This window comes from Anomaloglossus baeobatrachus, chromosome 9 (assembly GCF_048569485.1).
Source record: "Anomaloglossus baeobatrachus isolate aAnoBae1 chromosome 9, aAnoBae1.hap1, whole genome shotgun sequence".
Taxonomy (NCBI): domain Eukaryota; kingdom Metazoa; phylum Chordata; class Amphibia; order Anura; family Aromobatidae; genus Anomaloglossus; species Anomaloglossus baeobatrachus.
In genome coordinates this window covers 62158353-62185619 of record NC_134361.1, presented here as the reverse complement: position 1 = coordinate 62185619, position 27267 = coordinate 62158353, and the positions used below count along the sequence as shown (strand labels likewise).

The following is a 27267-nucleotide window of genomic DNA, read 5'->3' as shown; positions in this document are numbered from 1 at the left end:
TGAAGGTGCGCACCTGAGCCAGCCGGGCGATACGCCGCTGGAACAGCACTGACAGAGCCGAGACTTGTCCCTTGAGGGAATTGAGGGATAGTCCTAGCTGCAGACCGGACTGTAGAAAGGACAGAAGGGTCGGCAAGGAAAAAAGCCAAGGAGCATGGCCGGAAGAGCGACACCAGGACAGGAAAATTCTCCAGGTCCTGTGATAGATTTTGGCCGAGGAAGACTTCCAAGCCCGAGTCATAGTGGAGATGACTTCAGGAGGAATACCAGAAGCCGTCAAGATCCAGGACTCAAGAGCCACGCCGTCAATCTGAGAGCCGCAGAATTCTGGCGGAAAAACGGACCTTGTGAGAGAAGGTCTGGACGGTCCGGAAGATGCCACGGCACCTCTACGGACAGATGGAGCAGGTCTTGGTACTAAGCTCGCCTGGGCCAGTCCGGTGCAATGAGGATGACCCGACGGCCCTCCATTCTGATCTTGCGCAGAACTCTGGGCAAGAGAGCTAGAGGGGGAAACATGTAGGACAGACGAAACTGGGACCAATCTTGAACCAGAGCGTCCGCTGCAAGGGCCTGAGGATCGTGGAAGCGAGCCACGTAAACCGGAACCTTGTTGTTGTGCCGGGATGTCATTAGATCCACTTCCGGAGTGCCCCACTTGCGGCCGATTGACTGAAATACTGCCGGATGCAGGGACCACTCGCCACTGTCCACGGTTTGACGGCTGAGATAATCTGCCTCACAGTTTTCCACGCCTGGGATGTGGACTGCGGATATGGTGGACTTGGAGACCTCCGTCCATTGAAGGATGCGTTGAACCTCCAACATTGCCAGGCGGCTGCGTGTCCCGCCTTGGTGATTGATGTAGGCAACCGCTGTCGCGTTGTCTGACTGGACTCGGATGTGCTTGGCCGCCAAAAAGTGTTGAAAGGCTAGGAGAGCCAGAAGCACAGCTCTGGATTCCAGCACATTGATCGAGAGGGCTGACTCGGACGGAGTCCAAGTGCCCTGTGCTCGGTGGTGGAGACATACCGCTCCCCAGCCGGATAGACTGGCATCCGTGGTGAGGATCACCCAGGACGGGGCCAGGAAGGAGCGTCCCTGAGACAGAGAGAGGTGCCGAAGCCACCACTGAAGGGAGCTCCTGGTCTGTGGCGACAGAGCCACTAGCCTGTGCAAGGAGGAAGTCCGCTTGTCCCAACAGAGAATTTCCAGCTGCAAAGGACGCAGATGGAACTGGGCAAAAGGAACAGCCTCCATTGACGCCACCATCTGACCCAGCACCTGCATTAGGTGCCTGATGGAAAGACGGCGGGGCCTCAGCAGAGAGCGCACCGCCAGATGGAGGGACTGCTGTTTGACTAAGGGCAGCTTCACAAGTGCCGGCAGAGTCTCGAACTGCATCCCTAGGTACGTGAGCCTCTGGGTCTGAGTCAGAGTGGATTTGGGCAGATTGACAAGCCACCCGAATTGGGTTAGAGTGGCGAGAGTGCCAACCCCTGGAGGTGCCGAACCGCAACCACTGCTGTCGTGAATACTCGAGGGGCCGTGGCTAACCCGAAGGGAAGAGCCACGAATTGGAAATGTTCCTCTTCGATTGCAAAACGTAGCCAACGCTGGTGTGAAACTGCAATTGGCACATGCAGATAGGCATCTCTGATGTCGATGGATGCCAGGAAATCTCCTTGGGTTATTGAGACAATGACTGATCGCAGAGACTATGCGAAAATGCCGCACCTGAACATACTTATTGAGAAGCTTGAGATCCAGGATGGGCCGGAAGGAACCGTCCTTTTTGGGGACTAGGAAGAGATTTGCGTAGAAACCTCTGAACCGTTCCCGGGCGGGAACCGGTACAATTACTCCGTTGGCCTGCAAGGATGCCACGGCCTGAGAGAAGGCGGCGGCCTTTGAGCAGGGGGGGGGGAGTTGACAGAAAAAATCTGTTTGGCGGGCTGGAAGAGAATTCTATCCTGTAGCCGTGGGAGATGATATCCTGCACCCACTGATCGGAGACGTGTTGAAACCACACGTCGCCAAAGTGGGAGAGCCTGCCACCAACTAAGGACGTTGCTGGCGCGGCCAGATAGTCAAGAGGAGGCTGCCTTAGTGGCAGCAGCTCCTGCGGTCTTTTGTGGACGCGCCTTTGTGCGCCAGTTGGGTTTTTGGTCCTTGTCTGAGTTAGTGGACGAGGCCGAGGGCTTAGAGGATGACCAGTTGGAGGAACGAAAGGAACGAAACCTCGACTGGTTCCTACCCTGGGCAGGTTTCCTGGTTTTAGTTTGTGGCATGGAAGTACTCTTCCCGCCAGTAGCCTCCTTAATAATTTCATCCAGTTGTTCACCGAATAGCCTGGATCCAGCAAAAGGGAGCCCAGCAAGGTACTTCTTTGAAGAAGCATCTGCCTTCCACTCTCGAAGCCACAAGATTCTGTGGATAACGAGAGAATTAGCGGAAGCCACCGCAGTGCGGTGAGAAGCCTCCAGCATGGCAGACATGGCATAGGATGAAAAAGCTGAAGCCTGAGAAGATAAGGCAACCATTTCGGGCATAGATTCCCTGGTGAGGGAATGCATCTCCTCTAGAGAAGCAGCGATGGCCTTGAGAGCCCACACTGCTGCAAAAGATGGGGAGAACGAGGCCCCAGCCGCCTCATATACAGATTTGGCCAGAAGGTCAACCTGGCGGTCAGTGGAATCCTTAAGAGGGTCTACCTTTGGTGAATGAGCCCACTCCTTGACCACCACAGGTGGAAAGGGAAAACGGTCATCAGAACCACGCTTTGGGAAGCGTTTGTCAGGACAGGCCCTAGGCTTGGTCACAGTGGCCTGAAAACTGGAGTGGTTAAAGAACACACTCCTTGTCCTCTTAGGCAAGGTAAACTGGTGCTTTTCTGCCAGAGAGGGATGCTCCTCTGATACTGGCGGATTGAGGTCCAGTAGAGAGTTAATGGACGCAATCAAATCACTAACATCTGTGTCACATTTGGACAGATCAATGGGACACATGGAGGTAGCGTCCGAGCCCCCAGTAAAGGCATCCTCCTCGTCCTGCGAGTCAGCTCGTGAATCAGAGCCGCGGGACGAGGCAGGAGAGGGAGCCCTGCGTCTCCTTTTAGGAGGACGGGGTCTGGGACCAGATGAAGAATCCTCTGTGAGCTCTGCTGAGAGAGCCCTAGCAGCAGAGGCGCCCTGAGAAGGGGGCTGATGCATGTTCAGCAAAGTCCGGGACAGCTGTCCCATGGAGTCGGCAACAGACTGGGAGATTGACCTAGAGAAGCATTCTACCCAAGCCGGGGGGGGTTCAGCCACCGGAGCCGGAGCAGCCGGAGGGACCACTGTGAGTGCGATTCCAGGCTGAGGCATTGTCAGGTTAGAGCAGGCATCACAATGTGGATATGTGCTCTGTTCAGGCAGTATGAGCTTACATGCTGCATATTGAGTACAGCCTTGCACCTCGTGTGAGACATGCTGCTGAAGTGGGGGCTCTGAGCCAGAATGACCCCCAGAGAGTATATAATAAGGTCCACAACCGGAGGTTGTGGCTTACCAGACCGTTTGTGTGCCCTCCAGATCCAACAGCCCGGACCCCCAAGCAGCTTAGAAGGGATACTGCAGCCAGCGCTGATCCAGAGAAAAAAACGCTGAGAAAATGGCGCCGGAGCGAGGAGAGGGGGCGGGACCTGCTCTGAGAGCAGGATCTGGAGGGCCAAGGAGATTTACAGGGGAGGAGACATGTACTCAGTGAGGAGTGTCTCTCCCCTGTGCAAACCAGCCGCTGGGCGGAGCCGCACTGTCCCTCTGCATGATTGACATGCGAGGGCAGTGAAATCAAAAGTAGGCCTCCGGCGAAGACGGGGCCTAAATTTAAGCGATGCGGCCGGCGTGCAGGCACCATCGGCGCGGTTCTCAGACGACAGCCAGAGAACCGGCTGGAAATGTCACAAAAGTTACACAGCACACTCTCCCACCATAATAAAGTACCGGGACCCCCCAAATATAAACGTCTCAGGTACTTAGCTTGCTGAGACGCAGGGTTCCAAGTCCCTGGGGATGAGTGCTCCGTCCAGCAGGATCCTGAAGGGCTGCGGATGGAGACCAGTCTCCTGCAAAGCAAGGAGAACCGTGCTGGCTCCCACTTCAAGCCAGAGCCCGAGGGATGGTGAAGGAGTGCGGCATGTAAGGCTCCAGCCTTGTAAATCAACCTTAACAGCACCGCCGACACAGTGGGGTGAGAAGGGACATGCCGGGAGTCCAAGCTTGGACCCGCTTTTCTTCAAAAACTTTCCAAAAATGAAAAATCAGATGAGAATGCATGTGTGGATGTATGCCTCCTGAACACAAAGCAATGAACTGGCTAGATCTGGTTCTCCAGGGGGTGTATATGCTCAGAGGGAGGAGCTACACTTTTTAGTGTAGTACTTTGTGTGTCCTCCGGAGGCAGAAGCTATACACCCAATGTCTGGGTCTCCCATAGGAACGATAAAGAAATTTAGCTACTGAATTGATCAATGCAACAGAGCCCCAAAACCTCTTCACGGTATTCTCTTATTTTTGGGGTCCCTAGCTAATGTGTGTCCTCTCATGCAGTTAAAAAACTTAACATGTATGGGAAGCAGAGACCCAGGCTATATATGTATACATACAGTATATAGCCTGGGTCTCAGCTTCACATACATGGTAAGTATCATACATACTTACATACAATCAATATTTTTTTACAATAAGGGCGGTAAGGCAAAAGCAAGGTCCCTTATAGACACATGCACCATAGAAATTTGCAACCAGAACATGTACATTTTTTTCTTAGCACTGGGGAGGTATACTCTACACACTATGTGCTCCTTCATAACAAGTTTTTGTTATTGCTCCAATGCTTTTGTCCCATAAGAAAGCCTGTCACATTTAAGTGCACCTTCCCACCCGCTTGTATTCGCATCTATCTCCACCCTTCTCTGGACTGTTTAGATTGTGAGCCCCAATGGGGACAGTGTTCCTGATGTATGTAAAAGCAGTGCGGAATATATTCGCGCTATATAAAAATAAAGATTTGATTTGACTCTATGAAACCACAGCTGTCAAAGAAAAGGGGAGTCTGGAGATAGATGGAAACAAGCAGGTGGGACGATGCACTTAAATGTTTGGCCCCGCCATGCCACACCGAGCACCTGTGCTTGGCTTGAACAGTCATTCTGTGCTGAGGATCAGTAAGCGTATTTGCACTTACCAGTGATGCTGATAATTAAGCTGTATTCCTTTTTTAATGAAATCGACAAGACTGACATTAAGTGTAGGGCCATATTCCTTTCGGCAGACTTCTTTGCAGGTTTCATTCTTGTTAAATGTGAACTGGAATGGAGACGCGCAGTTACACAAGATGCAGCTTTTATGACCATTTAGCACGAAGATAGAGATTTATATTCCAATTTGAAGAATTTTCTCATAGTAACGTTGGTACAGACGATCTCTACACATGCGCCCACCGTTATTATACACAATCATGCACGTCACTTACACCAATGCCTTCAGTGACATGGGACCAACCTTGTATGGGGAGGACGCAATTCTTTCTCCAAAAAGCACTTGGCCAAGATTCTCTGAAGGATGCCTCTCATTTATATCCTTGCAGAAGTCAAAGCTGTGAGAAGGAAGGGAAAAAAAAAATAAATTATATAATAATATTATAATATAATATATAATATAATATAATAATATAATATATAATAGTTAAGTTACCATATGTTTGTGTCAATACCTGAACCATTTTACAAATTATGGTTGGAGCAATAAACTTCAGCCCTGATCATTTATAAAAGATAATACTGTATATAAATCGGGGCAGAAAAAAAAAAAAAAAAAAAATATTGGTAAATTTTGTTGCCCCAGTCCCGTGTTCAAACTGGTGACGCATTCCCAGTAAATACACTTGCACTGAGTGAGGCTGCGCCCATCTAGTTGGATTTTGGCGAGAAGTATATATATTTTTTATATAATTTTAACATGCACTGCCCACTCTTTAGAAATGTTTTTTATAGTTTGGACATTTTTCAATGGGGTGGGGCTGGAACGGATTTAAAGTGGATTTTTTTTTCCATGTATTGTACATAGTGTGTCCTTCATAAAAGGTCTTATAAAACATTGGGGACATTTGTGCACATTAATACAGTTGTTTTACTACAGATTTCCCCTGTGAATGGGGCTGGCATATTAGTCCCAGTTACAGGAGTCTCTTCTCTACATAGAGCGGTCTGGGGTTCCTAATATTAAATAAGTGGTTAACTACTCTGCAATAGTGGCCACATCTCTGTAAAACTGATAGGGAAGGCCTTCCCTAAGCCTTGTTCAGCCAATTCTGCCTCTAAGCGGCACTACTGCAGTCTGCTCATACCCATGGAGTGACACCCTCCCGGGCACGTGACCTCTGGAGATTTGGTGATGTCACGTCAATTTCCAGTTGACCCGACATGACCGCGGCCGGCCCCAGTCTTCCTGAGTGACTGGGCTGTGGGCGGTGTTTTACCACTCATCACAGCCCAGCATCGCTCCTGCTTGTGGAGCTCTCTAGTGAAGGAGAGCGCGTGCAACATGCTGCGCTGTGATGAGTGGTGAAATACCACCCACAGCCAAGTTACTCGGGACTGGGGCCGTTTTCGGTGATGTAGGGTCAATTGGATGTTGACGTGGCATCACTGGGTTTTACGGAGCCTGGGAAAGGGGGGGGGGGGTCACTTCATGGGGATGAGCAAACCGAAATAGCGCCACTAACAGACAGACTTGGCTTAGCACGGTATATAGAAAAGGCCTTCCCTATCAGTTTTACAGAGATGTGGCCAGTATTGCAGAGTAGTGAACCACCCCTTTAACACTAGAACTACGGAGGTAGTCATTTTGACTACTATGCACTATGTATTTCTATATAGGCGTCACGAGTCCAGTAGTTCTAGTGTTAAAGAGAACCTGTCACCGGAAGTCTATAATACTTCCCTAACGGTTGGTGCCGAGCTGTCTGGTCGGATGGGCGTCTCCGTTCTCTGGGTCCCACGCCTCCTCTTTCGGCCATCCACACTAGCTTCAGAAGTAGGCCAAAGATGGCCGAAAGAGCAGGCGCGGGACACTGAGACGCCCATCTGACTGGACAGCTCGGTACTGACCGTTAGGTAAGTATTATAGACTTCTAATGAGAGGTTCTCTTTAAGCAGCTGCTGGTCTCTCTACACCCAGAGATCACTAGATCAAAAGGAAAGAAGCAAGATAACCGCTTTCTAATCTCTTCCTAATCTATATACACAGTGCTGTATACACAGCTTTGAACCATCAATCAAGACGGTAGATCTGATAAGAGATGATGTCTGCCTCCCCTGCATGGAGCCGACTCGCTGCCCCCCCACAGCCGCACAATGGAGCTGCTCTACAATGCAGTGACATTTGAAAAGAGAACATCACTGTAGAATAGATGGACCGGTGGGTGAGGCGTTTAAAGACTATGGATAGTCCCAAAGACCGTACTATCAGAAAATTCAATAAGAGACATAGAATAAGAAGTACTTACGCGTCATACTCATAGGGTAGAACAGATTCCACCGAGTCTAGTCTGTTCACAAAAAGTTCGACGTTGGACTGAAAAAAAAAAAATAAAACAAAAATGTAATCCATATACTAAACTGGCACAAAACGTAAGACAACCCACTGCGATGAGCGTATCACAGGTCACACTTCTCTGGGCTGGGTATTGCAAAACGACTATTCTAATTAAAGGGGTTGTTCAGTGTAAATCCATAAAGCCCTCATTAGATGGGACGATAATCGGAATATCATTCGAAACAATCTAATAGCTGCCAGCGATCGGAATAGTGTTCGATTTTCGGGAAACCAGATCTTTCAATTTGCTTAAAAATCTCGTCGGCATAAACGATCAGCGTGTACTAAGCCGCTAACACCTCGTCATACATTGCTCTTATGAAAACGAGTGACTTTCCAATGATCGTAATAGCGATCTTTTGAGTGAACATTTGCTTGTATGTAATGAGCTTGCACGAACGATATCGACGTGGTAACATTGTTTTTTCCTAAGAGGACCTTAAAAGGGGTTACACCCATCTCTAAGGGGCACTTCTCACATAGCGAGATCGCTGCGGAGTCGCAGGTTTTGTGACGCAGCGGTGACCTCATTAGCGATCTCGCTGTGTGTCACACTGAGCAGCGATCTGGCCCCTGCTGTGAGATCGCTGCTCGTTACACACTGTTCTGGTTCAGTTTTTGGTTGTCGGGCTCCCGCAGGGCAGCACGCATCGGCGTGTGTGACACCTTACCCAACAACCTTGTTCGCGACTCACGTAGGCGTGCATCTTCGTTGTTTTTCCGCCCTCTCTGTTCCGATTGGTGATCGCTACTGCGTTCGGATTGGCTGCTTCTATCCTCTGTTCTGGCTTGTAGATCGCAGTACATTTCAGAGGACTGAACTCACCTGTCCCGGACCGCAGAGCAGAGGGGGCGCGGAAAAGGCAATGTAGATGCACGCCCATGTTACTAAGCAAGATTTGAATCATGCTATGTGACAGGATCCCAGTGGCCGCCGTATCGTTGCTCTGTCGTTGGGAGGATCTGACTGTTTGACAGCTCACTAGCGACCCTGTAGCGACGTACTAGCGATCCTGACCAGGTCGTATCGTGATCGGAATCGCTGGTACATCGTTTAGTGAGACGGTACCCCAAGTTCCTTTCCCAATATGTAGTAGGTATAAAAATAAGATTAACAAACACCTCCAATTAGGAATGTTGTATAGTTCTCCTGATATAGCCATGTGTTACCTCATGTGCAGGGCATTGCAGCATAGATAGCCATGGTTACGTCCACTCATAGGCCTTGTTCACATGCTGCGTTTTTCTCTCTTTTTTTGCTGCAGAAATTTCTGGAAAAAGAAATGGTTGTAACCTTTCTGCAGACGTTCCCCAGCAAAACCTATAGAAAAACAAAAAATAAAAGCTGTCTGCAAACACTGTTTTTTTCTCAAGAACATTCTTTCTGCAGAATTTCTTGAGAAAAATAATGTGCATGTCACTTTTTTTTCTGCAGGTACCTGCGCTTTTTGCCATAGATAATGGTAAAAAAACCCCTCAGGGATCAACCTGCGGAAAGAACGCATCAAAAACGCGGTAAAAACACATGCGGTTTACAGTGCGTTATTGATGCATATTTTTTTTTACCGCAAGTACGCTAATCTTTCAGACTCAAGACATTTCTTGAGAACAATCCTTTTTTTTAGTGTGAACAGAGCCATATAGTGACAGTTGCTTATGGTGACATAACCATGGATACCCAAGCTGCAATGCCCTGCACATGAGGTAAGAAATATGGCTAATCAGGAGAACTATACTACATTGGAGATATTTGCTAATATTATTATTACACCTATTAGATATTGGGATAGGCTCTTTGAGATGGGAATAATACTGTGTATTACCATGTGACTGCAGACTTGTCATTTTAGACTAGACAAGCCATTTTAAAAAGGATGACCAGAGATGGATGCATCTATTGACTAGTCAATTAAATGGTCATTCTTCAAGTAACATGCTCGGCTTAGGCTAAGTTCACATTTCCGCTAAAATCTATCAGTCACAATCCGCTGCTCTTGTAAACAGCGGAATCCGTTTAGCGGATTCCGCTACTCCCATAGACTTGTATGAGCAGCGGATTGTGACTGATGATGCTGCGTTGCACCCTCCGCCCGACTGATCAGTCGTGGAACGACTGACCGCCGGGCGGGAGGAACGCAGCATGTAACGTTTTTTGAGCAGCGAGATCCGTCGGATTTCGCTGCGCATGCTCTCTGGCTCCCTGCACACGTCACCAGCTTTGGTTGGTTACCCGATATTTACCCTGGTTACGGTGCAAGGAGCCAGCGCTAAGCGGTGTAGGCCCGTAACCAAGGTAAATATCGGGTAACCAAGGTAAACATCGGGTGCTTTGCTGTTACCCGATATTTAGGCTGGTTACGTGTGCAGGGAGGCCGACACTTCACCGCTCGGCCCCGCCCCCTCCCGCACTCCGCACATGTATGTACACACACACACACACACCTACACCTGTCCACAGCCATGCAGACAAGCACTGACACCCTCGTCTGGCCCCGCCCCCTGCTCGGCTCCGCCCCCTCCCACACTTTGCATGTGCACACACACACAAACATACATACATGCACATACACACACTCACTCATACATACACTCACCTGTCCCCAGCCATGCAGACCGCAGCACTTCTACTGACATCCTCAGCGTCTGGCCCCGCCCCCCGCTCGGCTCCGCCCCCTCCCGCACTTTGCATGTGCACACACATACATACATACATACATACATGCACATACACACACTCACACATACACTCACCTGTCCCCAGCCATGCAGACCGCAGCACTTCCACTGACATCCTCAGCGTCTGGCCCCGTCCCCCGCTCGGCTCCGCCCCCTCCCGCACTTTGCATGTGCACACACATACATACATACATGCACATACACACACTCACTCACACATACACTCACCTGTCCACAGCCATGCAGACCGCAGCACTTCCACTGACATCCTCAGCACCTGGCCCCGCCCCCCGCTCGGCTCTGCCCCCGAACTCCGCCCCCCGCACACAACGGAATCCGACAAAGAATCCAGTTCTTTGTCATCCGTTGTACAGCGTTGAACAGCGCATCAGTCACATGCGTCAAGCGACGCATGTGACTGATACAAATCAACGGAAATGTGAACTTAGCCTTAGTCCAGCCGGTCACAGGCTGTTTGCAGCAGCTCTCTACTTCACTCACACTGGAGTATACATGACATTGATGAGTGCTATGTAATGTTTTATCAGGTAGCAATCGCTCTAGTGGCAGTGCTGACCAGTGCTCAGTGACTGGCAGTGTGTCTCGTATCATGAGCACCCATACAAGTCTAAAGGGTGCTTTACACGCTGCGATATCGGTAACGATATATCGTCGTGGTCACGTCGTTTGTGACGCACATCCGGCGCCATTAGCGACATCGCAGCGTGTGACACAAATGAGCGACGATCAACGAGCACAAAAACGTAAAAAAATCGTTGCTCGTTGACACGTTGCTCATTTCCTTAATATCGCTGCAGCGACGGTACGATGTGGTTTGTCATTCCTGCGGCATCACACATCGCTATGTATGACACCGCAGGAACGACGAACATCTCCTTACCTGCCTCCATCGGCAATGCGGAAGGAAAAAGGTGGGCGGGATGTTACGTCCTGCTCATCTCTGCCCCTCCGCTTCTATTGGACGGCCGCTCAGTGACGTCGCTATGACGCCGAACGCACCTCCCCCTTGAAGGAGGGATTGTTCGGTGGTCACAGCGACGTCGCTGACAAGGTATGCGAGTGTGACGCTGCTGTAGCGATAATATTCCCTACGGCAGCGATCACCACATATCGTGCCACCGACGGGGGTGGGTGCTATTGGTCGCGACATCAATAGCAATAGCTAGCGATGTCGCAACGTGTAAAGCACCCTTTAGAGTGAGTGTAAGCGTGTGAAACATCGGGCTGCACTGATGTAATCCGAGTGAGTGCAGTCTGATATCCGCTGCAACCGGCAATGGAGAAGATGGAGAAATTAAGTTCCCCATCTTTTCACCTGTCCTCCAATTTTTACATACGAGACAATCAGTGAATAACGCTAACAGCAGAGTCTGAGCAGACTGTCATTAACCTATCGCACCCCATGCCCTCGCATGAGAGAACTGTCACAGTCAAGACAAAGGATGCTGTGACATCAGAAACACGTGGAGTGCTATTACTGCAGACACCGGCTGTGTGCCTCACTAATTTTATTGCAAACCTGTAAAGCTGGGTCATCCTCCTCTTGCATTAGATCCTGGCACAGATGACTCCGTGCTCCAGACTGCAGCCTACCTGGATCATTGTGGGGAGATGGGGTCAAAGTGTGCACAGAGCCTTAGGGCCGCTTTACACGCTGTGACATTGCTAGCGATGTCGAGCGCGATAGCTCCAGGCCCCGTTGTACGGCCGATATGTGGTGATCGCTGCCGTAGCGAACATTATCGCTACAGCAGCGTCACACGCACATACCTGGTCAGAGACGTCGCTGTGACCGCTGAACAATCCCTCCTTCAAGGGGGAGATGCATTCGACAGCAACGCGACGTCACCAATCTGCCGGCCAAAAGAAGCGGAGGGGCGGAGATGAGCAGGACATAACATCCCGCCCACCTCCTTCCTCATTGCCGGCGGCCACAGGGTAAGGTGAGGTTCCTCGCTCCTGAGGTGTCACACATAGCGATGTGTGCTGCCGCAGGAACGACAAACAACATCGTACCTGCAGCTGCAACCATAATTGGGAGCGGACCCCCATGTCACCGATTAGCGATTTTGCACGTTTTTGCAACGATTCAAAATCACTCATAGGTGTCACACGCAACGGCATCGCTAACGCGGCCAGATGTGCGTCACAAATTCCGTGACCCCAACGAGATCGCTTTAGCGATGTTGTAGCGTGTAAAGCGGCGCTTACAATGGATCCTGAACAGCCATTGGGAAGCCCGTAGGTTATTCAGACGTCCATTATGTGGGTGCTTTTTACTACTTTTATGGCCACATGTCCCAAATGCAAGTTATATGACAGAAACTAATGTTATGGGCAGTGCTGCTCGTTCAGGTTATTGGACTCACAATCAAGCAAAAGAAAAGGAGATTTTCTACTCCTATTGTGTTTGAATGTGATTACGCGCTGTGGCCAGCCTGCACTTTCAGGGCCTTCATTACATGCAGAAAGCAGTGGAGCTCCGATGTCTAGTGGGTAAATTATTATTATTATTATTATTATTATTATAGCGCTATTTATTCCGTGGCGCTTTACATGTGAAAGGAGTATACACAGTAGGGACAAGAACAATAATCAAACAAAACTAGGCACAGAATGATACAGGAGGAGGAGAGCAGACCCTGCCCGCGAGGGCTCACAGTCTACAGAAGGAAAGCAGACCCTGCCTGCGAGGGCTCACAGTCTACAGAAGGAAAGCAGACCCTGCCTGCGAGGGCTCACAGTCTACACGAGGAGAGAGGACCCTGCCCGCGAGGGCTCACAGTCTACAGGACAGAGAGAGGACCCTGCCCGCGAGGGCTCACAGTCTACAGGACAGAGAGAGGACCCTGCCCGCGAGGGCTCACAGTCTACAGGAGGAGAAAGGACCCTGCCCGCGAGAGCTCACAGTCTACAAGAGATGGGTGAGGATACAGTAGGTGAGGGTAGAGCTGGTCGTGTGGTGCTATAGCAGACTGAGGGTTACGGCAGATTGTAGGCTTGTCGGAAGAGGTGGGTCTTGACCCAACTCTTGTAGCCATAGGTGGACTTGATGTCGAAGCTCGATTAAGCCGCACAAGGTAAAAATGAATAGAATGTACTTCTACGGCACACGACAGAGCAACCAGAGAATTTATGAGGCCTATGCCCCGTCACAATCAGTTGTGTAATAAACCAGTATGACCTCATTTTATATACAGGTGAACTCCAGCTAATCTTTGAGCTCATTTACCTGCTCCCTGGAATCATGTTATCACCGCCCTGGCCGACTAACTGACTGGTAATTACACTTTGGACTTCGCCTTCCTGGTATAAGGAAGTTCCCTCATAACTACCAATATATCCTTGAGAGGAGAGAAGACCATAAAATATCATCCAGGTTAGTGCAGTCCAAAGATTAGAAACGTGGGGTCAGCACTCCTCTTCAGAGCTGTTATTGCTAAAATTACACTGATGGTCGGTCTTTGAGAAAGGAGTTAACTCATCCTATAAATACTCACATCATCCTAAACTCATCCTATAAATACTCACATCATCGCTATGTTCACACTAGAAAAATGATTTTTCTTAAGAAATTTCTTAAGAGTGCACCTGTGTTAAAAAAACGCACCAAAAACGCACCTGCGTTTTCGGTGCGTTTTCGGTCCGTTTTTGGTGCGTTTTTGCCGCTGATTGCTCCCTGCGTTATTGTGCCAATTATCTATGGCAAAAAACGCAGTTAGCTGCAGAAAAGAAGTGACATGCTCATTCTTTTTCTTAAGAAAATCTACTGAAAGAATTTTCTTAAGAAAAAAACGCAGTGTGTGCACAGCTAATTTTTTTTGCCATAGGTTTTGCTGGGGAATGTCTGCAGAAAGGTTACAAGAATTTCTCAAGAAATTTCTGCAGCAAAAACGGACCCAAAACGCAGGTAAAAAACGCAGTGTGTGAACATAGCCTTAGGGTATGTGCCCACGATCAGGACTCACTGTCTTGGATGCAACAGGTCTGACCTGGGGGCCGAGCGTCTCCTCCGCAGGAGACCGCAGCTGCTTGTACACACGATCAGGGTTTGGGTGCTGCGGTCTCTCACTTGTGTTCTCCCTACGGAGGACGCATGCGAATCCGCAGCATACAACTGACATGCTGCAGAAAAAACAAGCACAGTGGGCACGGGGTTTCTAGAAATCCCATCCATTCTGCTTGTACTTTACAACGCAGCATTTTGGACACAGTGAAAACACGCTACATCCAAAACGCTGCAAACACTGAACATGGGCACGCACCCTTAAGGCCCTGTGCGCACTGGAAAATGGAATTTTCTTAAGAAAATTCCGCAGGGTCTGAAAGATTACCGCACCAGCGGTAAAAAAACGCGGCAAACCGCACCCGAAAACCGCATGCGGTTTGCTGCGGTTTTACCGCGGTATTGCCGCGTGCGGGTTGGTACATGTGTTTTATTGCATTCAATGCAATAAAGCACATTGAAGAAAAAAAAAAAAAAAAACATTTCCTTCTGACATCGATAAATAGTCAAATAGATAGAAAGATAAATAGAGGGATGGATAGAGGACAGATCGCTGCATTTCTCCCGAGTGGTAGTGAGTTCACATTACCGGCCGTGGGAAATGCCCTGTGGTTACCTCTGCTGTCTCGCTGTGAGGCTGCATTCAAGCGCTGTGACAGTGTCAGTCGCGGCTGGATGCGAGCATCGCAGGACGTGGATTACGCCGGAGCTGTATGTTTGGGAGGGGTTAAGGGTGAACGAGGCGGCTTATTTGTGTTTTATTTAAAATAAAAGGATTTTTCGGTGTGCGTTTATTCACTTTACTTACGGGTTGATCATGTCAGCTGTCACATAGACGCTGCCATGATCAAGCCTGGACTTAGTGGCGGCGATCCGCCGCCATTAACTCCTTATTACCCTGTCTGCCACCGCATCACAGCAGTAGGAAGAGCCGGGGACACTCCAGTACGGCCACATAATGGATGCGACAGTCCCGGGGCAGCTGCGGCTGATATTCTGGGCTGCGGGAGGGGGGGCATTAACCCTGCCCCTCGCCCTCCCCAGTCTGAGAATACCGGGCCGCCGCTGTGTGCTTACTGCGGCTGGAAGGTAAAAATACATGGGAGCCCACGTGTTTTCTTTCTATATTTCCGTTTGATTTGTATGTGTATGCTATATGTCTGTGTGTGAGTGATGTGTGTATGTTCTATGTCTCTGTGTGTCTGTGATCTGTGTGTGTTTACTCTGCTCCGTTTCCTCTTCCTGTCATGACATCACTTCCCTGCAAACCGCAGGCAGCGATGAACACTACCGCAGGTAAACCGCAAAATATCGGAGGGAATAACGCAGGAAAACGCAGTGAACCGCACAGAATTTGCTGCCTGCGTTATTCCCTGCGGGATTTCACGATTACATGGCAGTCAATGGAGTGAAATCCCGCAGCGATGTGCGGAAAAGAAGTGACATGCAATTGTTTTTGCTGCGGGAATCCCACAGCAAAACATGCAGCTGTCGAAATCCGCTTAGTGCGCACAGCATTTTTTTTTCCCATAGGTTTTGCTGGTGATTCACTGCAGAGATGTTATGAACATTTTCTGCAGCAAAACATGTAGCAAATCCGCGGCAAAAAACGGCAAGTGCGCACAGGGTCAAAGGCTACGTTCATGTGTTTTTGCTGCAGCCAAAACCAGCTCTCTAGGCAGTAAAAAAGCAGGCTTTGCTGGGGTTTTGTCTATAGTACATGTTTAATAAAGGTAGTTTCATTCACAAAAGCAGCAAAAATGCAGCGGTGGGCGTTTCTTGCGCTCTCTCATAGCTTTCAATTGTGAAAAAAACACTGCAAGAATTGACATGCTGCTTCTTTAAAAAAAAAAACAAAAAACTAAGCAGTTTTCCATTTCAACCATTGTGTGCATGAGATTTCTATGGGCAGAGCAAAGGACATCGCTGTGTAAAGGCTGCTTTACACACAACGATATTGCTAGCGATCTCGTTAGCGATGTGACATGCCCAGATCGTTGTTGCGATTTGCTGAGATCGCACATAGGTCGTTTAGTAGCGTGTCAACGATCAACGATTTTCACCCTATTTGCGATCGTTCGGAGTCACACGTAGGTGTCACGCGCAACAATGTCCTAACGTTGACGGAAGTGCGTCACGAAAACCGTGACCCCGACGAAATATCATATAAATCGTAGCGTGTAAAGCGGCCTTAAGCCCGCAGTAGGACAGAGAAAAGTGCGCCTGCTCGACCGGCGATGCTACTGCTCAGACACAAGATTTTGTTTAGGCCAAGTTCACATTTACGCTAAAATGTATGTCACAATCCGCTGCTCTTGTAAACAACGGAATCCGTTTAGCGGATTCCGTTGCTCCCATAGACTTGTATGAGCAGCGGATTGTGACTGATGATGCTGCGTTGCACCCTCCGCCCGACTGATCAGTCGTGGAACGACTGACCGCCGGGCGGGAGGAACGCAGCATGTAACGTTTTTTGAGCAGCAAGATCCGTCGGATTTCGCTGCGCATGCTCTCTGGCTCCCTGCACACGTCACCAGCTTTGGTTGGTTACCCGATATTTACCCTGGTTACGGTGCAAGGAGCCAGCGCTAAGCGGTGTAGGCCCGTAACCAAGGTAAATATCGGGTAACCAAGGTAAATATCGGGTGCTTTGCTACCCGATATTTAGTCTGGTTACGTGTGCAGGGAGGCCGACACTTCCCCGCTCGGCCCCGCCCCCTCCTGCACTCCGCACATGTATGTACACACACACACACACACACACACACACCTGTCCCCAGCCATGCAGACAAGCACTGCCATTGACACCCTCGTCTGGCCCCGCCCCCCGTCGGCTCCGCCCCCTCCCGGACTCCGCATGTGCACACACATACATACATACATACATACATGCACACACATACATACACACACACACTCACTGATACACTCACCTGTCCCCAGCCATGCAGACCGCAGCACTGCCACTGACATCCTCAGCGCCTGGCCCCGCCCCCCGCTCGGCTCCGCCCCCTCCCGCATTCGGCATGTGTATACACACACACACACACACACACACACACACTCACTCACCTGTCCTGCAGTCCCTGCGGCACTGACGTCCTCAGTGCCACGGCCCCGCTCTCCCCCACCCCCCGAACTCCGCCCCCCGCACACAACGGAATCCGACAAAGAATTCTGTTCTTTGTCATCTGTTGTACAGCGTTGAACAGCGCATCAGTCACATGCGTCAAGCGACGCATGTGACTGATACAAAACAATGGAAATTTGAACTTAGCCTTAGTTGTATGGATAATGCAGAATGTTTCATCCACGTCAATCAGAGCCAGAGAACTTTTTTTAGGAGTAATGAGGAGGAAGAGATGCTGCAACCAGCACACCCATCGAATCGGACCATCCTCATTTAAAAACAGTGTGGGACCAAATCAAAAGGTTGGGATACAGAGGGAGTCAGGAGACAAAGTAATTATTTGTGAAATGCATAACAGCAGCAGATAAAGGTTGTGCCATTTGTTGAGCGAATTAAAAATTGGTGACAGATGCCCTTTAATTAAAAATGTTCCTATAAGTCCATTAGCTGAGAGCTCATTAAAAAAAAACAAAAAAAAAAAACACTACATAAGAGGTCCTGCTCCTGATAGTTCTCTGCTCTCCTCTGCCCTTCTCTCAGTGTTAGAGAAAGCAGAAGGCAGAGGAGTAGGAGAAGGGAGGGAGCATGTATGATCTTAGGGACTGCAGAGAAACCAGGCTGCACACAATGAGGAAAGCACATGAGCAGACAATAAGTGCAGGATAGAAGCTGTGCTGATGAGTTAAATGGATGGGCCAATATATGAGGACAACCCCTTCTGATTCTACTTTGTCCGCCCCAGTTAAAATAAAAGACCCAGTACTCCCATCCCATTCTGGTGCCGTTCCAGCGCTATCGGTAACCACGGTTCGGACTCACGTGACATCACGGGAGCCCTGGGTCCAATCATCACCAACTTCCCTCTCCACACCTTCGGACCAAATGAGCAATCAACAGGAAGTGAGAGGCAGGTGCAGCGTCACTTCCTGTTGACCAACTTTATTAAGCTAAAAACAGCCCATTGAATAGACCGAAACCTCACATCCAGCCTATATTACTTGCAGAGACACTCCCAGGTTAAAATCAGACATTTACAGGAGGCTGCAAACTGCATACCAGGGTCAGAAAGGAATGAACACTGCAGACCAAAAGTAAGGTAACAGCTAATTCATGTAAAAAATATTTGTTTTAATTTAAAAGATGCCGTCAATCTTTATATCATACTTGTTTTTCAGCTAACTTTTCAGCACACGCTCTCATGTAGATGGGGAATCATTTTCCGGCTGTTATGACTTGTAAACCGCATTTTTTACAGTTAATCCCTTGGCACTAAAGCCCTCTGCAGTTTCGCCTTTTGCCTGTTTTTGTATCTCGTTCTCCTTTTTCCATAAAGTTTTATGGGCAGAAGATGGCACTTACTAGTCTAGTTACTAATGAAGATATAAAATTTAGAGCCAAAATACTCTAAGGCAATGTGCGCACTAGGCCGTTTTACCCGCGGAATTACCCGCGGATTTGCTGCGGAAATTTCTTGAAAAATGTCTGCAATCTTTGTGCAGACATTTCCCAGCAAATCCTATGAGAAAAAAAAAAATAGCTGTGCGTACACTGCGGATTTTTCTCAAGAAATTTCCTTGAGAAGATTATCTTGAGAAAATTTCTTGAGAAAATGAGCATGTCAATTCTTTTCCGCAGGTACCTGGGAAAATCGCGGCAAATTAGCAGCTAATCCGCAGCAAATCCGCATGCGGATTTGGTGCGGATTTTTTCCGGAGGTTCGGAAATCTTCCACTCCCAGAAGTTTCTCAAGAAATTTTCTTGAGAAAATTCACATTTCTAGTGCGCACATAGCCTAAAACAGTGAGAAGTGAATGTTACGCATAGATTACCAATGCTGCATCACTTCAGTCACTGTGGACTTAAAGACGTCTTGTGTATAAGGCTACTTTCACACTTGCGTTGAACGGTATCCGTTGCATTGCGTTGTGTAACGGATGCAACGGATGTGTTGCATATAGTGACACAACGGATGCAACGGATGCTGCAAAACAACGCAATTCGTTTTGATTTTTTTTTTTTTTTTTTTCCCGGTTTTACCAGCGGCAGACTATAGTGAACGATCAGCTGATCGTTCCCTGCAGCCGGCCGCTGGGTGATCAGCTGATTGCTCCCTGCAGCCGGCCGCTGGGTGATCAGCTGATTGCTCCCAGTAGCCGGACGCCGGGTGATCAGCTGATTGCTCCCAGTAGCCGGCCGCCGGGTGATCAGCTGATCGCTCCCGCCCGCCGGGTGATCAGCTGATCGCTCCCGGCTGCCGGGTGATCAGCTGATCGCTCCCTGCAGCCGGCTGCCGGGTGATCAGCTGATCGCTCCCGGCCGCCGGGTGATCAGCTGATCGCTCCCGGCCGCCGGGTGATCAGCTGATCGCTCCCGGCCGCCGGGTGATCAGCTGATCGCTCCCGGCCGCCGGGTGATCAGCTGATCGCTCCCGGCCGCCGGGTGATCAGCTGATCGCTCCCTGCAGCCGGCCGCCGGGTGATCAGCTGATCGCTCCCTGCAGCCGGCCGCCGGGTGATCAGCTGATCGCTCCCTGCAGCCGGCCGCCGGGTGATCAGCTGATCGCTCCCTGCAGCCGGCTGCCGGGTGATCAGCTGATCGCTCCCGGCCGCCGGGTGATCAGCTGATCGCTCCCTGCAGCCGGCCGCCGGGTGATCAGCTGATCGCTCCCGGCCGCCGGGTGATCAGCTGATCGCTCCCTGCAGCCGGCCGCCGGGTGATCAGCTGATCGCTCCCTGCAGCCGGCCGCCGGGTGATCAGCTGATCGCTCCCTGCAGCCGGCTGCCGGGTGATCAGCTGATCGCTGTCACTTGCCGGCGCCCGGGCATGCCGGCGGGCGGGCGCTCAGCTGAGCGCTGTGACTTGCCGGCGGCCGGGCATGCTGGTGGCCGGTCATTCAGCTGAGCGCTGTCGCTTGCCGACGGCCGGGCGCTCAGCTGAACGTTCGGCCACCGCGAGCCAAAATAAAGTTTGATTTACTGTGAGCCCTCGCGGGCAGGGTCCTCTCTCCTCCTGTAGACTGTGAGCCCTCGCGGGCAGGGTCCTCTCTCCTCCTGTAGACTGTGAGCCCTCGCGGGCAGGGTCCTCTCTCCTCCTGTAGACTGTGAGCCCTCGCGGGCAGGGTCCTCTCTCCTCCTGTAGACTGTGAGCCCTCGCGGGCAGGGTCCTCTCTCCTTCTGTAGACCGTGAGCCCTCGTGGGCAGGGTCCTCTCTCCTCCTGTAGACTGTGAGCCCTCGTGGGCAGGGTCCTCTCTCCTCCTATAGACTGTGAGCCCTCGCGGGCAGGGTCCTCTCTCCTCCTGTAGACTGTGAGCCCTCGCGGGCAGGGACCTCTCTCCTCCTGTAGACTGTGAGCCCTCGCGGGCAGGGTCCTCTCTCCTCCTATACCAGTCTGTCTTGTACTGTTAATGATTGTTGTACGTATACCCTCTTTCACTTGTAAAGCGCCATGGAATAAATGGCGCTATAATAATAAATAATAATAATAATAATAATAATAATTTAAAAAAAAAAAAAAAAAAAAAAAAAAAAAAAAAGAGCATGCGCAGTGAAATCCAGAGGATTCCGCTGCTCAAAATAACGTTACATGCTGCGTTCCTCCCGCTGGGCGGAAGCAACGGAGCGTCGCCCAGCGGAAGCAACGCAGCTCCTTTTGGTACAATCCGTCAACCATACAAGTCTATGGGAAACAGCGGAATCCGTTAACGGATTCCGCTGTTTCCCAAAAGGGCGGATTGTAACGGAAGGAAAATAACGCAAGTGTGAAAGTACCCTAAGTGATACCCCCCTTGTAAAGCGTACGTACCACATTTTCAAGCTAGTATTTGCTGATCAGTTTGAGGACCACCTGCTGGGACTCCCCCCAATCCTGAGAACAGGGCCCAGCAGAGTCCTGTCTGAATAGTGGCACTTGAGCATGTGCGTTATTGATCTCATCTCCAGCACTACGTTTTTCTGTAACGTTTGAATGTGATTTTTCTGCCGTATCCTCATTACGTCACGTGTATACACTGTGTGCAGAATTATTAGGCAAATGAGTATTTTGATCACTTGATACTTTTTATACATGTGGTCCTACTCCAAGCTGTATAGGCTGAGAGCCAACTACCAATTAAGTAAATCAGGTGATGTGCATCTCTGTAATGAGAAGGGGTGCGGTGTAATGACATCAACACCCTATATAAGGGGTGCTTAATTATTAGGCAACTTCCTTTCCTTTGGCAAAAAAAGGTCAGAAGAGAGATTTGACGGGCTCTGAAAAGTCCAAAAATTGTGACCTGTCTTGCAGAGGGATGCAGCAGTCTTGAAATTGCCAAACTTTTGAAGCGTGATCACTGAACAATCAAGCGTTTCATGGCAAATAGCCAACACGGTCGCAAGAAGTGTGTTGGGCAAAGAAGGCGCAGAATAACTGCCCATGAATTGAGGAAAATCAAGAGTGAAGCTGCCAAGATGCCATTTTCCACCAGTTTGGCCATATTTCAGAGCTGCAACGTTACTGGAGTATCAAAAAACACAAGGTGTGCCATACTCAGGGACATGGCCAAGGTGAGGAAGGCTGAAAAACCACCACCTCTGAACAAGAAACATAAGATAAAACGTCAAGACTGGGCCAAGAAATATCTTAAGACTGATTTTTCAAAGGTTTTCTGGACTGATGAAATGAGAGTGACTCTTGATGGGCCAGATGGATGGGCCAGAGGCTGGATCAGTAAAGGGCAGAGAGCTCCACTCCGACTCAGATGCCAGCAAGGTGGAGGTGGGGTGCTGGTATGGGCTGGGATCATCAAAGATGAACTTGTAGGACCTTTATTTGTCAGCGTTTTTTTTTGTCAAAAGTTTGTGACAAAAAAAAAAATGCAGCATGTTCATTCTTCCTGCGTTTTTGTCAACATTTGTCACCCATTGAAATCAATGAGGGCATCAAAAACGCAGGAAAAATGCATGCTAATCAAAAGTGGTGCATTTTACCTGCGTTTTTGGTACCAAAAACGCAGGTGATTTGTCAGGAAGTGAGGTCAGGCAAGTGGTCCCGTCCCGTCCTCCATGTGTTCCCCGAAGTACCGCTGTCCCCAGGGGAGATGATGTGAAGGACGGGACTATCAGCAGCGGCGGCAGCGAGAGGGAAAAAATCAATGTTTTCAGCTGCCAATGTCCATCCCCCTCTTGCTGCCGCCGCTGATCGTCCCGTCCTCTACGTGTTCCCCGAAGTACCACTGTCCCCAGCGTGCACGCACAGGGGAGATGATGTGGAGGGCGGGACTATCAGCGGCGGCAGCGAGAGGGAAAAATCAATGTTTTCAGCTGCCAATCTCCATCCCCCTCTCACTGCCGCCGCTGATAGTCCCGTCCTCCCCGTGTTTCCCGAAGTACCGCTGTCCCCGCACAGGGGAGATGATGGACCCCTCTCACCGCCACCGCTGAAAGTCCCGTCCTCCACGCTCCTGTCAGCTCAACGCAGTAGCGCGATCAGCTGAGCTGTCACTGAGGTTACTCGCGGCCACCGCTGGATCCAGCGGTGGCCGCGGGTAACCTCGGTGACAGCTCAGCTGATCACGGCTGTCTTCATTTGCTGCATGGAGGTGACAGGAGCGGCGGTGTCTGCTCCAGCTCTGGTCACCTCCATGCAGCAGAGCTGGATGCGGCGCTGGACCATCCTGGATTACGCCGGACATGGAGGGCTTTGTCGGGGTTCATAAATTGGTAATGAGGGAATGTGTTTGTGTTTTTTATTTCTAATAAAGGATTTTTCGGGTGTGTGTGTTTATTTACAGATTAATCATGGAAGGTATCTCGGGGAGACGCCTGACATGATTAATCTAGGACTTATTGGCAGCTATGGGCTGCCAATAACTCCTTATTACCCCGATTTGCCAACGCACCAGGGTAAATCGGGAAGAGCCGGGTACAGTCCCAGAACTGTCGCATATAATGTATGCGGCAATTCTGGGCGGCTGCTGACTGATATTGTTAGGCTGGGGGGCTCCCCATAATGTGGAGCTCCCCATCCTGAGAATACCAGCCTTCAGCCGTATGGCTTTATCTGGCTGGCATTAAAATTGGGGGGGACCGCACGCCAGTTTTTTTTAATTTATTAATTTATTTCTAATTTTTTTTTTTCAATTCAACAAGCTTTATGGGCTTGTTTGAACTGAAAAATACATGAAACAATTGTTGACAAAACTGCAGCCAAAAACGCACCAAAAAAGCAGCAAAAACGCACCAAAAAAAGCACCTACATTTTTTGTGACATTTCCAGGCTCTCTCTGACAAGGTGCAGTTTTGGCTGCAGTTTGTGAACACGAAAAAGAAGCAGCATGCGCATGTAGCCTTAGGCTACTTTCACATCCGGTTTTTGCAGTGCGGCACAATTCAGCACTCTGCAGAAAAACCGCAACCGTTTTTTTTTCCGCCGGTTGCGTTTTTTTTTGCATAGACTTACATTAGTGCCGTATTGTGCCGCATGGGCTTGCGTTCGGTCCGGTTTTTGCCGCATGCGGTAGATTTAGCCGATGCCGCGGCCGGATGGAACGTTGCCTGCAACGATTTTTGCTCCGGCAAAAAAAACCCGCATTGCGCCGCATCCGGCCGCTGCGGCGCATTTTTCAATGCATGCCTATGGACACCGGATGCGGCGCGATGCGGAAAAACGCATCCGGCCGCCGCATGCGGTTTCTTCCACTGCGCATGCTCAGTAGCGTGCCGCAACCGGAAAAAAACGGACGTGCCGCATGTAAAAACTTATGCAAAGGATGCGGTGTTTGCATAGGTTTCACAGCCGGATTGAGCCGCACTGCTCAAACCGGATGTGTGAAAGTAGCCTTAGCTCAACAGAACCAAACTTGGATCACTATAGAGGTACAAAGGAAATATAAGTCGGGTTCACAGGAGCTACAGGAATTCTGAGCATTGCAGTTATCATGAGAACCTCAATACGAGGATGACGTTTGAGGTTTAGATACTTTCTACAGTAACTTTACAGCTCAGAAAATAAACCGTCACAACCTTCCTGGAAGAATTTGCCTATAAGGAAATCAATGATCCTGACGTCACCGCTCCAGAAGAATCGACGAGCGGCAATCCAAGGGTCAAACACAGTTGTGCAAGTCTCTTTCTGCTCGGTGAAAAGAATCCTAGAAGCAGTTACAGCTTTCTTTTATGTTTCATCTCATCAGTCAGTGGGACCCCCATCGATCACCAGAAGAGGGGGACTTGCACCCCAGTTTTCCTCAAGCTTCAGCACTTCATAGTACGAGGGAGGACTCATCCCATTTCCGGTTATTATATGACTTATCTACACTAGAAGCCTCAGTAGTTTATTTGTTTCTCTCCGGCCTCTCCCCTCCTTTCTCCAGAGTTTTATAGGTAGGACGTGCCAGGAGCAGAACGGAGAGGTTATGGTGACCTCAAAGATGAGAAGACGGCTGAACACTGCACTCTGCCATGTACAGATATGCTATACAGCCTCTAAAGGGGTTGTCCAGGCTTGGGTGGAAGTCTCTAGTCACTCTGACGGCAGACTTGTGAATCTTCACAGCGTACAGTGTGCGCAGCGTCAGGATTCTCCGGTCCCGGAAGCAGGCAGGCAGGTGACAGCAAGTCTGACTTGAGCAGGACACAGCCTAGTCGGAACGTGGGCAGAAGTATGTAAATTGTATACTTGCTCCCAACACGACAGGAACGGATTGTGAACAAGGGTGTCCCCGAAACGCGTATTGTCCGTTTTATTAAATTTTAATGGATCAATAAAATTTGTTTTTTTATGAAGATGCTGTGCCGGATTCCTGAATTTTCTTGCTCCCGACAGTACATGATCACCCACTCCCAGAAAATCCTGACAGGGTGCACACTGCTCACTGTGAGGATTCACAAGTCTGCAGTCACATAGGTCCACATAGAGGGACTGCAGATTTGCATCCAAGCATAGACCAGCCTTATAACTGCATTAGTGGAGCATATATGACCAGAACTTACCAACCCTCCTGGCCGGGGGAGCATGGAGGCACAACTACTGACGATCAGTGCAATCTATGCTGACTAACAATCAAAACCTATCCAGTGGACGGGTGGTCATGTAGACCAGAGTGTCCCATTAAACGCCGCATTGTGCCTCGTGCGGCGTCACCGATCCTCTGCTCACACCACTGATCGGACAATGTCAGACTGAAAACTTATTCACAAATTTCCTGAAGCAATAATAGGTATTACTAGAAAAAAAATTTCAAAATTGGGAATCCATGGTCGCCCTACTGACCCAAACCGTGCACTCCCAACAGCTTTGCCTCCGCAGCATTTACAGAGCCAAGTGCAGGGGATGTTTGCCGGGATCAAGGCTAACTGCACGACCCAGCAATCCCGGCCAACATCAGAACAGCACTTACAAGCTCAGTGAGAATGAGCCTATGAGCGCTGCATATGCTCCATCACCGCTAATACATACTGAGACAACCAACTGGAGGAATAAACAACTTATTAGAAGAGAGTTGGACGGTTGCTTGTTTACTTGTCTTTGTAAACTTTACAGAGGTCAATGGAAAATGTGCAGATGTGGCACCCGAAGAAAAGCAGTCACCAGTGCAAGCACAGGGGTCCCAATCATGTCCGATACAGCGCCGCACGACTGTCTCTACCCTCACTTAGTGTATCCTCACCCATCCCTTGTAGACTGAGTCCTCGCAGGCAGGGTCCTCTCCTCCTGTTCCGTGTATTGTTTATGATTATAGTACTTGTCCCTATTATGTATACCCTTTTCATATGTAAAGCCCCATGGAATAAATGGCGCTATAATAATTAATAATCCTGGCACTTATGGTCGGGAAGGACAGGATGCCACAGGACGGGGTGCCACAACAACACAAGACAGGGAGGGGGAGGGTGCCTTAACACAGGACAGGAGGGGGTTGCCCTAACGGCAGCACTGGACATGGATGGGGGAGCCCCTGCAGCAGGAAAGGATGAGATGCCCTAACAGCACAGAACAGGGAGAGGGGGTGCCCCCACATTAGGAGAGGGGGGTGCCTCAACATAACAAGAGGGGGGGGGGTGTCCCTAACAGCACAAGACGGGGAAAGGGGGGGGGGGATGCCTCAGCATTAGGAAAAGGAGGTGGTAAACTGCCTCAACAGCACAGGATGGGTAGGGGTGTGCCTCTACATAGTACAAGATAAAGAGGGGGGTGTCCCAGCATTGGGGGGGGGCTGTCCCAATAGCACAGGATGGATGGGGGGTGCCCCCACATTAGGAGGGGGGGTGCCTCAACAGCACAGGATGGGTAGGAGGGGTCCCCTGCATTAGGAAGGGGGGGTGTCTCAACAGCACAAGATAAAGAGGGGGTATCCCAGCATTAGGAGGTGGGGGCTGCCCCAGCATTAGGAGGGAGGTACCTCAACAGCACAAGATAGAACAGGGGGTGCCCCAGCGGCAGAACAGGACGGGAAGCAGAGGAGGTGCCCCAGCAGCACAGGACCGGGGGAGAGGGTGCGCAGGACACCGCCTGCTCCAGCCTCTGACAGGCCGATACTGCACAGGACGCGGCCGGCACTCCGCACCTGCGCCCCGCCCCCCGCACTCACCTTGCAGTTATCCTTCACTTTTCCTTCCTCACAGAAACTCACAGGAGCCAAACCAGGCAGATAGAAAGCGGAGCCGGAGCACAGGAGCAGCAGCAGCGCCGCGGGCGCCCGGAGCCTCCGTCCTGATGACAGCGCCATCCTACTCCTCCAGCCGAGCGTACAGGAAGACTCCGGGTGACGACGATGGCGTTACCCCGTGACGCTGCGCCGCTGCTAGGTGCTCGGCTC

General features: G+C 50.1%; 1 protein-coding gene across 1 annotated transcript in view; it reads right to left on the bottom strand.

The window, feature by feature from the left end:
- LOC142251194 (transmembrane 9 superfamily member 2-like) overlaps positions 1–27267 on the bottom strand; it is a 175669-nt gene extending 148402 nt beyond the window's left edge. The window contains exons 1-4 of the mRNA XM_075323765.1: positions 27040–27267; positions 7549–7616; positions 5544–5637; positions 5227–5348 (exon numbers count right to left, since the gene is read on the bottom strand). Coding sequence (XP_075179880.1) covers positions 5227–5348; positions 5544–5637; positions 7549–7616; positions 27040–27177 — 422 coding nt within the window. The 5' untranslated portion in view covers positions 27178–27267. The remainder of the gene's footprint in view (positions 1–5226; positions 5349–5543; positions 5638–7548; positions 7617–27039) is intronic.